Source organism: Crinia signifera, chromosome 19, assembly GCF_055691185.1.
Source record: "Crinia signifera chromosome 19, ASM5569118v1, whole genome shotgun sequence".
Classification (NCBI taxonomy): Eukaryota; Metazoa; Chordata; class Amphibia; order Anura; family Myobatrachidae; genus Crinia; species Crinia signifera.
The window spans coordinates 43,192,603-43,205,280 of NC_139226.1; the positions used below are offsets into that span (position 1 = coordinate 43,192,603).

General features: G+C 51.7%; 1 protein-coding gene across 1 annotated transcript; it reads right to left on the reverse strand.

The window, feature by feature from the left end:
* Window positions 1-571: 571 nt before the first annotated feature.
* On the reverse strand, window positions 572-5,897 carry LOC146042460 (uncharacterized). The gene is made up of 2 exons (XM_083162453.1): window positions 5,702-5,897; window positions 572-3,274 (listed from the first exon to the last, which is right to left on the reverse strand). The coding sequence occupies exons 1-2, from the start codon at window positions 5,730-5,732 to the stop codon at window positions 2,349-2,351; spliced, it is 957 nt and encodes a 318-aa protein (XP_083018579.1). The 5' UTR covers window positions 5,733-5,897; the 3' UTR covers window positions 572-2,348.
* Between the last annotated feature and the right edge of the window lie 6,781 nt (window positions 5,898-12,678).

The window sequence follows — 12,678 nt, forward strand, 5'->3', positions numbered from 1 at the left end:
CTCAGGGCTAAATAAATCACAACACAGGGCTTAGGGCTAAATAAATCACAACAGGGCACGGACCACAGGACAGCCCCTGGACAGTGGACACTGCAGCCCCTGCGTGTGAGCACTGCAGCACCTAGTTATTTAAATCACACTACAGGGCTCAGGGCAGTGAGGGCACAGGGCAGGTCACGGAGCACAGCACAGCATGGCACGGAGCACAGCACCACTTCCCAACCACCCTCTTCACTCTCCAAGATTGGAGTGAAGATGTCGAGCGCGCGTGCGTCTTTTAAAAGATCCCGCTCCCGCGAGAATCCGACAGCGCGATGATGATGTTTTGCCTCGTTTTCGGTCCGGAATTGAGGCGGGAACTCCTGAGCCGCCTCGGATCCCGAGATTCGGATCTGTCGGATCTCGGGGATCCGGACCCGCTCATCTCTACCTGTAATAGCACTAGCTTACTGACACATTGTGTGTAACTATAGTAGCCTACTCTATAGTATGAAAGTAATTAAACTCCCCATCAGGTATCCCCCAGGTCCGTACCTTTCCATCTCACCATAAACTTAACCTAAACCTTAACCTTAACTTATATAATAAAAAGACACAGACACAAGTGCTGGCGTTTCAAAATGAATGTCAATTTATTTTGACAATTAAACTAACTATATATATATAATGGTGGCGGCCCAAAGAACGGTCATTATAGGAAAGTGGGGGTTAAAGATGTTATCATACACACCATCGCTGGTGATCGCTCTCCCCGGTCATCCACTCGTACTAGTGGTGGCCACCACCCCGGGCGGGAGCATGGCCGATGACCATCGATGTCAGGAGAGAGCGACACCCCACTATCTACACACACACATCAAGATCTTACAAGGATGACCGTTCTTTACCGCCGCCGAAGAGAAAAGAAATAGGGAAGGGTGGGCGGGGATTTTTTCAGACAGAGGAAGACTTCCTGTGAGTACAATCCTTTTCTTCCCTGTCTATACTCCTCCCACAGCTCTGATAGGCCTTGTGCCCATCCTATTATCATATCAGCTGACCTTCCAGCGTAACCTGGGGAACCATCAGGGGTTTATGCTCACTCAGTGCTTAATCAGCATTCGTGGTTCTTAAACTCCCCATCAGGTATCCCCCAGGTCCGTACCTTTCCATCTCACCATAAACTTAACCTAAACCTTAACCTTAACTTATATAATAAAAAGACACAGACACAAGTGCTGGCGTTTCAAAATGAATGTCAATTTATTTTGACAATTAAACTAACTATATATATATAATGGTGGCGGCCCAAAGAACGGTCATTATAGGAAAGTGGGGGTTAAAGATGTTATCATACACACCATCGCTGGTGATCGCTCTCCCCGGTCATCCACTCGTACTAGTGGTGGCCACCACCCCGGGCGGGAGCATGGCCGATGACCATCGATGTCAGGAGAGAGCGACACCCCACTATCTACACACACACATCAAGATCTTACAAGGATGACCGTTCTTTACCGCCAAAGCTAGGCCCTAAGCCGCAGCACCGCCACCAAGTAGGAAAAAACGCTCAGCACTGTGTATCTAACCAACTAAAGACATCGCCCAAAAACAGAGCCACGCCCTCCGGGCTCAGATGAACACCATCGCTCCTATACAGCGCACTCCGCTGAAAGCTGATGGCGTCATGGCGAATAACACCCCCGCCATTGGTCAGCAGATATTTCTCAACTGCAGCGTTCACCGTCTTTCGTGAACGCTCCAGGCGGGGGCAGGATATCGCATTTCTCCACACTATCCTTGATGTAATGGAGGACCACACCAACTTACATGCAGGCAAATACCGAGAAATGAAATAGAGGTCCCGCACAATCACTGAGCGCAGCTCGAGAGCGGTCACCCGCCCTAGATCATTACCACCCAGGTGGAAGATAATGACCCTCGGGACCCCAAAATTTCTCAGGGCTCGAATCAGCCCGGCCTGCAGCCCTTTCCACAGCATACCTCTCTCACCCAGCCACCTAACCTCCCCAGCTCGACTAAACACTCGTACATCAGATGCTATGCTTGCCCTGGAAGCCCAATAGACAAACGAATGTCCAATCATCCAAATGGACTTAACGTCCTGTCGACCTGAAATATTATAAAGAGGTTAGAAGGCTGTCGACAAGCTTGCATACCAAGCATCCACCACACTTGTTAGAGAGAGGAATGAGAAGGACCGAGGCCGACCAGCTCTTGAGGCACAAAACACACCGTCTGGAGTAAACTAACAAGTACGCCATGCCAGATTGTAATTATAGCCGAATTGTGCCCCCAGACGGTTGTGAAAACACACCTCAAGGCCCCCACTGGAAGTTGGCGAGCGCTTATGCGTCCAGTTGACCAAGGTTGAAAGTGATAGACAAAGCTGGCCGAATGTACCTCCGGAATGCTGCCGAGCGCCATCGACCCAGAGCCTGAATCTCTGCGTCGGAGCGGCCCTCCGCAGCTGCCGAGGTAGCAGCCCCAATCCTAAAGGAATGAGACCCAAATTCCTTAGGATCGAGACCCGTGGCCTCCAGCGCCCGTCCCAAGACGTGGCAAAACTGGAATTTTGTGAGCGGTGACCCATCCTCGTGCATCAACCATGCGCCTGGCTGGTCCGGGCGCACCTGGGCGAAGGCCGAGACCAACGTCACAGGGCACGCCCCTTCCACCGCGCACGGCAGCAAGGACAGCCACCGCCCCCTCCCAGCCTGATCCGTCTTGGATCGTCGCAGGTGACATAGCACCGAGTCAGCTTGGACCACCAGGTCATCCACAGTCAAAGGCGAGGGCGCTCGTTTTGACGGTGCCACCAGCTCCCCAATCCTGAAGGCCCCGTGGTATGCCATCACGTACGCCGTGCGGAACAAGAGGACCTCATAGTGAGGCCAGCAGATGTCCCCCAGGGCGCCCAGCAGTGCTGGAAGTAACGACATGTCAATGGGACGCCTACAGTCCGTGGGGGCAGGTGTAGCCCGCCGCCAACCACGCAGCGCCCTAGACACCAGAAATGACCGGGACGGGTCCGCCCTACCCTGCAATGCTGAGAAAAACGACACCCCTGCCAAGACCCTGCGCACGGAGGCGACAGAGCGACCATCGGAGTATGCACTCCAAACAAAAGCCACCATGGCCTCCTCAGGTGTCTTACCTGCTTGAGGAGCAGACAGTCTGAACTGCTCCCATTCCTGCCATCCTGCCTGATAGCAGTGGAGCGTCCGTGGTGCGATAGCCTGCATGGCTAGCCCCTCCATTCCGGCCTGATCATCTGCCAAATATAAGAGGGACAGCATTCACCAACAATCGATGCATCAGGGGCCAGGGCCCGAAATTTCTCCCAGTCGGCCCTGGACAATGCATCTGCCACAGAGTTCTCTACTCCGGGAACATGTTGTGCCACAAACTGTATATTGAACAGCAGGCATCGCAGCACCAACCGCGCAAGCAGGCGAACTACAGGCATGGAAGCTGAGCCTTGCCTGTTGATAGAGTGCACCACTCCCAAATTATCGCACCAAAATATGATGCTGGAGTCGCGTAGCCTGCCTGCCCATAGCTCCAGCGCCACCACAATGGGGAACAGCTCCAACAGCAGTAAGTTTTTTGTAAGTCCTTCCGCTACCCATTCCACTGGCCATGGCGCAGCGCACCATGACCCGTGCAGGAAGGCTCCGAAACCCACCCCGCCCGCTGCATCAGTATACAATTGCAACTGCGCGTTGGTGCGCGGGCTGGCAGGCCAAATCAGGACCCCATTGAACTGCTCCAGGAAGGAGAGCCAAGTGCGTAAATCCCTCTTTATCTCTGCAGAGAGACGTACGTAGTGGAGTGGGTGCCTGATGCCTGACATGGATCTTTCTAACTTCCTACAAAAAACTCTACCCATGGGTATGACCCTGCAAGCAAAGTGGAGCAGCCCCAGGAGAGACTGAAGCTGGCGCAACTGAAGCTTGCCCGTGGCCAATGCCAGACTAATGGCTCCGCGTAGCCGAGACAGCTTGTCCTGAGGGAGGCGGCAACAGGCCGCCATTGTGTCTATTTCTATCCCCAAGAAGGACAGGCGCTGTACTGGGCCCTCCGTTTTGTCCTCCGCAATGGGGACCCCAAAATCCTTAAACAGATTCTGCAGGTAAGTCAGCAGAAGCTTGCATCGCTGGGAATCGGCAGGGCCCACACACAGGAAGTCATCCAGGTAGTGGGCCAAACTAGTCTCCCCTGAACCTTTCTCTACGCACCAATGCAAGAAACTGCTAAACCTCTCGAAGTAGGCGCAGGAAATCGAGCAGCCCATCGGTAAGCACCTGTCCACGTAAAAACCCGTGGGCAGGCGAAAACCCATGAACCGGAACGATTCCGGATGTAGGGGAAGAAGGCGAAAGGCTGACTCAATGTCCACCTTGGCCAGCAGAGCCCCGTGACCGTGGCTGCGCACTATATCAAGGGCCTGTTCAAACGACTGGTACCGCACGCGACACAAGTGTTCGGGTATGGCGTCATTAACAGAGCCGCCAGATGGGTGGGACAAGTGTTGGATAAGCCTAAACTTGCCGCTAGCTTTTTTGGGGACTACCCCCACCGGGGAGAGAACCAGGTTCTCTATAGGGGGTGATGGAAAAGGGCCCACCATTCTCCCCAAGCTCACTTCCTTGTCTACCTTCTCCAACACTATACCCGGCATCTGTATTGCGGACTTCAAATTACGGGGGGCACGTGCAACCACCTCCCCTTGGATTGGTAAGCGGAAGCCCATGCGGAAGCCCTCCTCCAGGAATTTTGCCTCCTCCCTACACGGGTACCGTCCCAGCCAGCCGGCCAAGCGGTCAACCCGCACAGGAGAAGGGGCCTTACTGAGGTGTGCCCCCGGCAGCGGAAGCCTGGGAGGTGCCTCCCTGCTTGCCCTTCCTGCAGTCTCTAAAAGGGTGATTGCCCCAGCATTTTGAGCATGCGTGCTTGAACTTGCACGAGGCTCCCAGGGCGCAGCCGGCCCCGTTGAAAGCGAAGCAACGCCCGGCGGGGGCCCCCCCCGCCCTACCGCGAAAGGGTTGTTGTTGCTTGCGAGGGGCAGGGCTGGAGGCTGGCGCAGCCGCCGCAGCAACCGCAGGAGCCGCCGCCGGCTTCGGCCCCATCCAGATCTCCACGTCTTTGCACCCTAACGCCATAATGGCCAGCCCTGACTGCTTGCGGCGAAAATTCTCATCATATGAGCGCCATGAGGAGTCGGCCTCAGACAGGAACATCTGATGAATCATGTGCATGTAACGCACCATGTTCATGTGCTCCTGTGGTCTAGTTTCTAGGTAACAGGCCGCGAACATGAACATGCCCGCCTGCCACCGGTGATAGGTGCAGTAGGCCTCCTCCCCTATACCCCCTCGCCTCTTCGCCGCGCGATATTCCTTCTCCGCCTGCGCCGTCATGGTGAAGAAGCTGACGTATTTACCATCCTTTATGCGTTCCTGAACGCTGCGCCTAAGCCCTCTGAGCACTGCTGTGTTCTCGCACTGGACAACTTGTCCCCTAGGGAACAATGGAGACCCTGAGCTGCCGCTGGAACTAGAGTGCCTACGGCGCCTATGCCTGCGCCGCCTACGGGATTTTCGGCCCCCATCCTCCTCCGACGACCCCGAGTCGGATCCACCGGAGGAAGAGGAGGTATGCGCAGCCCTGCGTTTGCGCCGCTTGCGCTTGGACCCACCTGCGGTACCCTCCACCGGCCCGAGGCTCATCTGTGGGGGATCTTCCAACAAACCCACTGGGGTGGTTCCAGAATCGACGATATCCCTTGAACTGAGGGGGGCCGTAGCCGCTGATGTAGCCAGGGGGTCCCTAACTGCCGGGGCCGGGACAGTGGTCCCTGATAAGGCCGGAGGCTCCTGGCTATGGGTTGGGGCCACCCCCCTTGATGCGGGCGATTGTCTCATAAAGTCAGATAGCATTGACAGAAACTGCTGTACCCCCCCATCTGCAGCCGCAGGTGGTATGGGGGCCACGGGGGCCTGAGCAGCGGGCCCAGGGGCCTGAGCACTGCGCATAGGAAGTAATCTGGCCCTTCTAAGTAACTGCCTCCTTGCCATATGCAGTGAGGATCTCATGCCCAGGGGCCTCACTACCCTAGGAGTGTCCATAAGGGCTGGTGTCACCATTTGGGCCCTATTTGGCCCTTGACTCCCTCCCCTGGCCCCTCTGCGGCCCCCACCCCTTCTACTGCTTGTGTGAAGGGGAGCCCCGGAGGGGGAACCCCTCTGGGATAGCCTTGAGGCCAGGATGGGAATGGATGAGGGGCGCGCCATGTATGGCTGCCCAGCTATGTCCTGGGTTGACTGTCTCCCATGGTTGGTGTGGGGGTGACTGGCTTGGGGCCTACCGCGTCTGGCGCTGGACCGGGCAGAAGGCCGCGATCCAGGCCTGGCGGTTTCCTGTGCCCGCGTGCGGGGGCTTAGCCCTCTCGCACGAGTAACTGCGGCACGGGCTCTACCCCTGCCCGACCCCCCCCGGGTGATGCGGCTGACTCCGCTCGCGCCGCGGCCTGCACTGGCGGTACGCGAGGTCCGGCGCCGGGCCGCGTCATCAGCCGGCGCCGCGACCATCGCGTCGTGCCGCGCGGGCGGCCTGGGAGCCGCCGGACCCCGCCGCGACCCCCTCCGGCCACTAGGACCACCAGGGATCACGCCGCTAGGCCCCGCAGCCTCCCCAGCAGCCTCTGCATAATCGGCGAGGCGGGCAGGCGGGCGGGTGGACCTACGCGGTCTGTATGCCATCTTCAGCCGCAGTAATGAAAAAGAGGACAGACTAGAAACAGGGACAGATCCAAAGAGAGAGGGACAGATCTAGAGTAGAAAGAAGATAGAGATGGTTGTTAGTGATACACTTGTAAAGAATGGGACAGAATATGTTGTGCTGCAGAGCAGCCTTGCCTGATCCTGCAGCAGATTTTTTCAGACAGAGGAAGACTTCCTGTGAGTACAATCCTTTTCTTCCCTGTCTATACTCCTCCCACAGCTCTGATAGGCCTTGTGCCCATCCTATTATCATATCAGCTGACCTTCCAGCGTAACCTGGGGAACCATCAGGGGTTTATGCTCACTCAGTGCTTAATCAGCATTCGTGGTTCTATAAAGGTGTTCAAATCGCGCGTAGAATGCATCTTGGTGGATGAAGACACAGGGATGGTGTCCCCACACCATATAAACACATGAAAGAAAAAGATCATATGCAAGACCATATGAAATCGTGTCTCGTTCATCAGCGCTTTCAATAGATAATACATCCCTATGAAGGTATATTAGTCTCCTCTTCTCCACCTCAAACTGGTTTATACAGTAGAGATGACTGCAGTATTGAAAGGGATTCTTGTTATATATGGATACCCATCATCGAAGATGCCTGCCTGAGTGGGGAGAAAATACCATACATCCCTATATTATTAATTTATTTATTAGCAGTTTCTTATATAGCGCACACAGATTCCGCTGCACTTTACAGAGAATATTTGAACATTCACATCAGTCCCTGCCCCAGTGGAGCATACAATCCATATTCCCTTCCACATGTGGATTGGGCGTCTCCTCTTTTCCGTTTGTATCAAATAAAGTGTGGCCAAAATCGATAATCATCTGACTATACCACTCTCCAGTGGTGTGTACATAAGGAGAGAGATAAGTGTGCCACGTGTGCTGTTCATCAAGGCTTGTCGGTCTTTTTGTATTCTATACACTGTACTGTCAGGACATAATTACCCATTTCCTTGTCTGCACCAAATAAGCGCTGGACTTGAAGTGTTCGGAAGAAGCCTGCTGTGTCTGTAAGGAGGATATTTATCAAAGATTGGAGAGAGCTAAGGTACCAACCAATCAGCTCTTAACTGACATTTTTGAAACACAGGCCGTAACATGGCAGTTAGAAGCTGGTTGGCTGTTTTTATCTCTTTCCAACTGTCGACCAATAGTGGTTGACCTAATGACCGTTGACCTAGTTATCGTCGACCTACTAATACACTTTTTTTGACAGACAGCAATGCTAATATTGGTTTGTGTGCATTATTTTAGCACAAACTTGTTAGGAAGATGCAAAATATCAGTCACTGTGAACGAGGGGCCTCACTGCAGCGCTTTGTGAAGTGGCCATTTTGTTTCCTGAGGTAACATTTTGAATGTGCCGCAACCTACTGTATGAACTCCCCAGGCATTTGTAACATTACTGAAATTACAGGATTGTAATGGCTGTTTTAAATACTGCAAGGACCAAAGCAAGGAACCCTCTGAGATGTGTGTAAACAGGAGAATGATGGGGTCTCCTCCTAGACCAAGGGGTCTCCTCCTAGACCAAGGAACCCTCTGAGATGTCCTGTATGTAGACACAATAATGATGAGGTAATGGCTGCATCTCCTCATAGACCAAGGAACCCATCTGAGTTGTGTGTAGACAGGAGAATGATGGGGTAATGGCTATGTCTCCTCATAGATCAAGAAACCCTTTGAGATGTCTGTAGATAGGAGAAAGGAACCAAGGAACCCTCTGAGATGTATGTAGATAGAAGAATCATGGGTAATGGCTATGTCTCCTCATAGACCAAGGAACCCTCTGAGATGTGTGTAGACAGGCGAATGATGGGTAATGACTAGGTCCTTCTCATAGACCAAGGAGCCCTCTGAGATGTGTGCAGACAGAATTATCGGGTAATGGCTAGGTCTTCTCATAGACCAAGGAACCCTCTGAGATGTGTGTAGACATATTTAAAAAAGTAAATGTACACATGTTTTATTTGACATATTCTGACACTGTAGCCGCCAAGCATTCACCCAGCATGGAGACGCTCCAAATGAGGAAATAACCACAGAGATACAGTATTATTCACCACTCATTTTATTACCCAAATTGTTGTTGGAAATAACACATGATGGGGTATAAGATGGGATGTTGCCCATAACAACCAATCAGATTCTATCTAGTATCTCCTAGACAATACTAAATAAATATTTGTCTATTATCTAGACTACTCATTTATTAAGTATCGTATAGGAGATAATAGATACAGTCTGATTGGTTGTTATGTGCAATATTCCATATTTAACAGAAGTTGAAATGTAGTGGGACGCCTCTACATTGGGAGTGCATGCCACTCCGTGATGGTGACAGGGGTGCATACCACTCCTTGGATGGTATAGGGGGTGCATGCCACTCCAGTGACAGGGACGCTTGCCACTCCGTAAATGGTGACGGGGGCGCATGCCATTCCGTGGATGGCGGCGGGGGTGCATACCACTCCGTGGATGGTGACGGGGGCGTATACCACTCTGTGGGTGGTGACGGGGGGCCACTCCATAGATGTTTCTTGGGTCTCTTCCCGCTCCGTGTAGGTTTCCTGGGACTCTTGCCACACCATGGATACTTCCAGGGACTCTTGCCACACCGTGGATGCTTCCTGGGACTCTTGCCACTCAGTGGATGCTTCCTGAGACTCTTGCCACTCCGGGGATGTTTCCGGGATCTCGGAATACCAGTCTATTGAGAATGGGTTCTCATGCCACTCCGTGGATTGGAACGGGGGCTCTTGCCTCTCCATGGATGGTGATGGGGGCGTATACCATTCCGTTGATCGTGACGGTGGCTCTTGCCACACCGTGGATATTAACAGGGGCGAATTCCTCAATGGTGAGGAAGCCTGTCTCTCCCTTGGTGCCGGTGGGGCCTGTCTCTCCCTTGGTGCCGGTGGGGACTGTCTCTCCCTTGGTGCCGATGGAGCCTGTCTCTCCCTTGGTGCCGGTGGGGCCTGTCTCTCCCTTGGTGTCGGTGGGGCCTGTCTCTCCCTCGGTGCCGGTGGGGCCTGTCTCTCCCTCGGTGCCGGTGGGGCCTTTCTCTCGCAGGGAGGCGGTGGGGCCTTTCTCTCACAGGGAGGCGGTGGGGCCTTTCTCTCGCGGGGAGGCGGTGGTGCCTTTCTCTCGCGTGGAGGCGGTGGTGCCTTTTTCTCGCGGGGAGGCGGTGGGGCCTGTCTTACCCGCGGTGCCGGGGGCATCTGCCTCTCCCGGGGTTCTTGTTTGGTTTGGCTCTCTGATGGCAATTGGGCCATTTCCCCTCTTGTAGCAAGTTTGACTAACTGCGTCACCTTAATTAAAGATAAAATAGAAATATTAAATAACAAATAAGCTATACACAAATATCCCTTCTAGTCATAATGGACGGAAACACAACGAACAGAGGAAAAATCATTCGATGCGGGTGCTTACGCGTGAATGTGTAAGCGTACGCGTTTGCAGCATAGTGCGGGTATTTGTGTGGCGGGGTGGGCGTGCCTTTGGCGGGATGGAGTTTACCTGCTTGATAGGCAGCGGAAATAGGCAGCCAAGCGAGCCCTTTACGCTACTATACGCGACCTCTCTGGGCGCCATGAAAAGCAAAAAAGTGAATATGGTCCCCGATCTCCTGTCACAATGTTACAATTCATTTCATATTCATACAATTATAATCCGGAATCACAATGCTCCGCTAGTAGGATCAGTATAAATATGTGTTACACAACTGACCACAGATATGCAGGTATCAGCGAATACAATACCATAATGGAGTAATGGGGGAAATAAAGGGCTTTATTATTTAAAGCCCATTTATCAGCAACCTCATTTGCAGTGAAATGTGGGCATAATATCGGTGCCCATTGTAACATGCAAATTGTGATTATTTAACCACCAACAAAAAGAAAGGGTTTAAACCAAAATAAAAAAGTGTTTGTGTGTGTGTGTGTGTGGGGGGGGGGGGGGGGGAAGGGGGGACACAAACCCACTGGAATCGAATAACGATTTTAGCTCAAATTGAACGCCAAAAATGTTGGGGGTCATTGGGAACCGACAGTGATATAAATAATAAATAACCCCTCAGGTTTGGGCAAAGACCCCCTGAAACACCCACTAAATTGGGACATAACCGCCTTCTATGCTATGACACGCCCACTTTCAGGTGAGCCTCGCCCCTTAAGAAATCCATGAAGAACCCCAATTGCTCAAACAAAAAGAATGAATAGAAATAAGAGCGCACTTACCTTGCCACTATAGAACGGGACGCAGCGCAGGGCTGCTCCCGTTTGTCTCCTCCTTCCTACTCTCTCTCCTCTCTCTCCTTGCTCCTCTCCAAACACAATATATGAACTGAAAATGCTGAATAATCAGACACGTTCAAAAGCTCTGACTGCACAAGTCGGGACCAGGCAACAGAATGACTCCTAGTGTTCCGTCCTGGCTCACCAGGCATTGTGACATCATAGAATCACTGTTATGTCATCACAGGGCCATTGTGATGTCATCACACAGGTATTAGCAGCAGCCAGACTGGCAAATATATGTATACAAATAAAGTGGTGCCCATACACTAGTAAGATTTATCTTCAGATCTGGCTGGTTGGAACAAAAACATGGTTATGGATGAGTGACAGTTTGTCTGTTTTCCAACATTTCCAAGCAAATGGTCAACTGTCATTTGCTCTCATCCATAACCATTGTTTTGTTTCAAGCAGCCAGATCTGAAGATAAATCTGAGTGTGTATGGCCACCTTTAGTCTATGTGTATGTATAAGCATGGGCAGAATAGCATATCTCCTACCTGCCTCAATTTACAACCCTGAAATTGGCAAATATATTACCAAAGTGGGAGGCGCTTTGCAGATTGGGGCAGGGTTTTTTATACCAATATAACATGTCTTAATGCTGTCAAGTGTATCAGGCCTTGCCAAGTACCATACTAAAGTTTGGGTAGGGGTCTGTCAGTGCTGCTTCAGCCTCTGTGCTCTCAGAAGGTCTGTTCGGGCACCGCTACTGGTCATGTGCAACCCTGATAAAGCCATTAAAGTGAAATGCGCATTGGCGGAACACCTGTGTTGTTATGGTAACAGTGATAGGTTACTGTGTGTGGCCTAGACAGAAGGGCTCAATAGTGGAGTTACCTGTAAGCCATAGGATAGATAGCTGCGGAAGGCTGATTGGATATACTGAATCACCTCTATGCAATATTGTTAGCAAACGAGATATTGATAAAGATATTGCTTCACCTGGTGGGCGAACAATCTAGGTCTTAAACACTGAATGATACCATTAACGATTTATAAACGGAATGTTAGGAGTGAATCACTGCTCTCTGACCATCAGTGTAACATCTACCTACCCTGTATATCACTGGCTTACTGACACATTGTGTAACTATAAACGACTACCCTGTACAGTATATCACATTTTACTGACAAATTGTGTGTAACTATAGTAGCCTACCTAGTGTTCACTCTAGAAATTTTTTAGGGCAGGGTGCTGATCACGGGAACGGCACATTTTTCAATCGCGAGGGCACATTTTTCAATCGCGAGGGCACATTTTTCAATCGTGAGGGCACATTTTTCATTCGCGAGAGCACATTTTTCATTCGCGAGGGCACATTTTAATTTAAAAGGTCAAAATGGTGACACCTGATCTTCAAACCATCAGCACGTTATTGCTACAGTATATAATCCACCTTGTGACACCCGAGCGTCACACCATCGGCACATTTATGCTATATAACCGTCTTGTAACACCGGAGCGTCACACCATTAGCACATTTATGCTATATAATCCATCCTGTGACACCTGAGTGTCACACCATCAGCACATTTATACTATATAACCCATCTTGTGACACCGGAGCGTCACACCATCA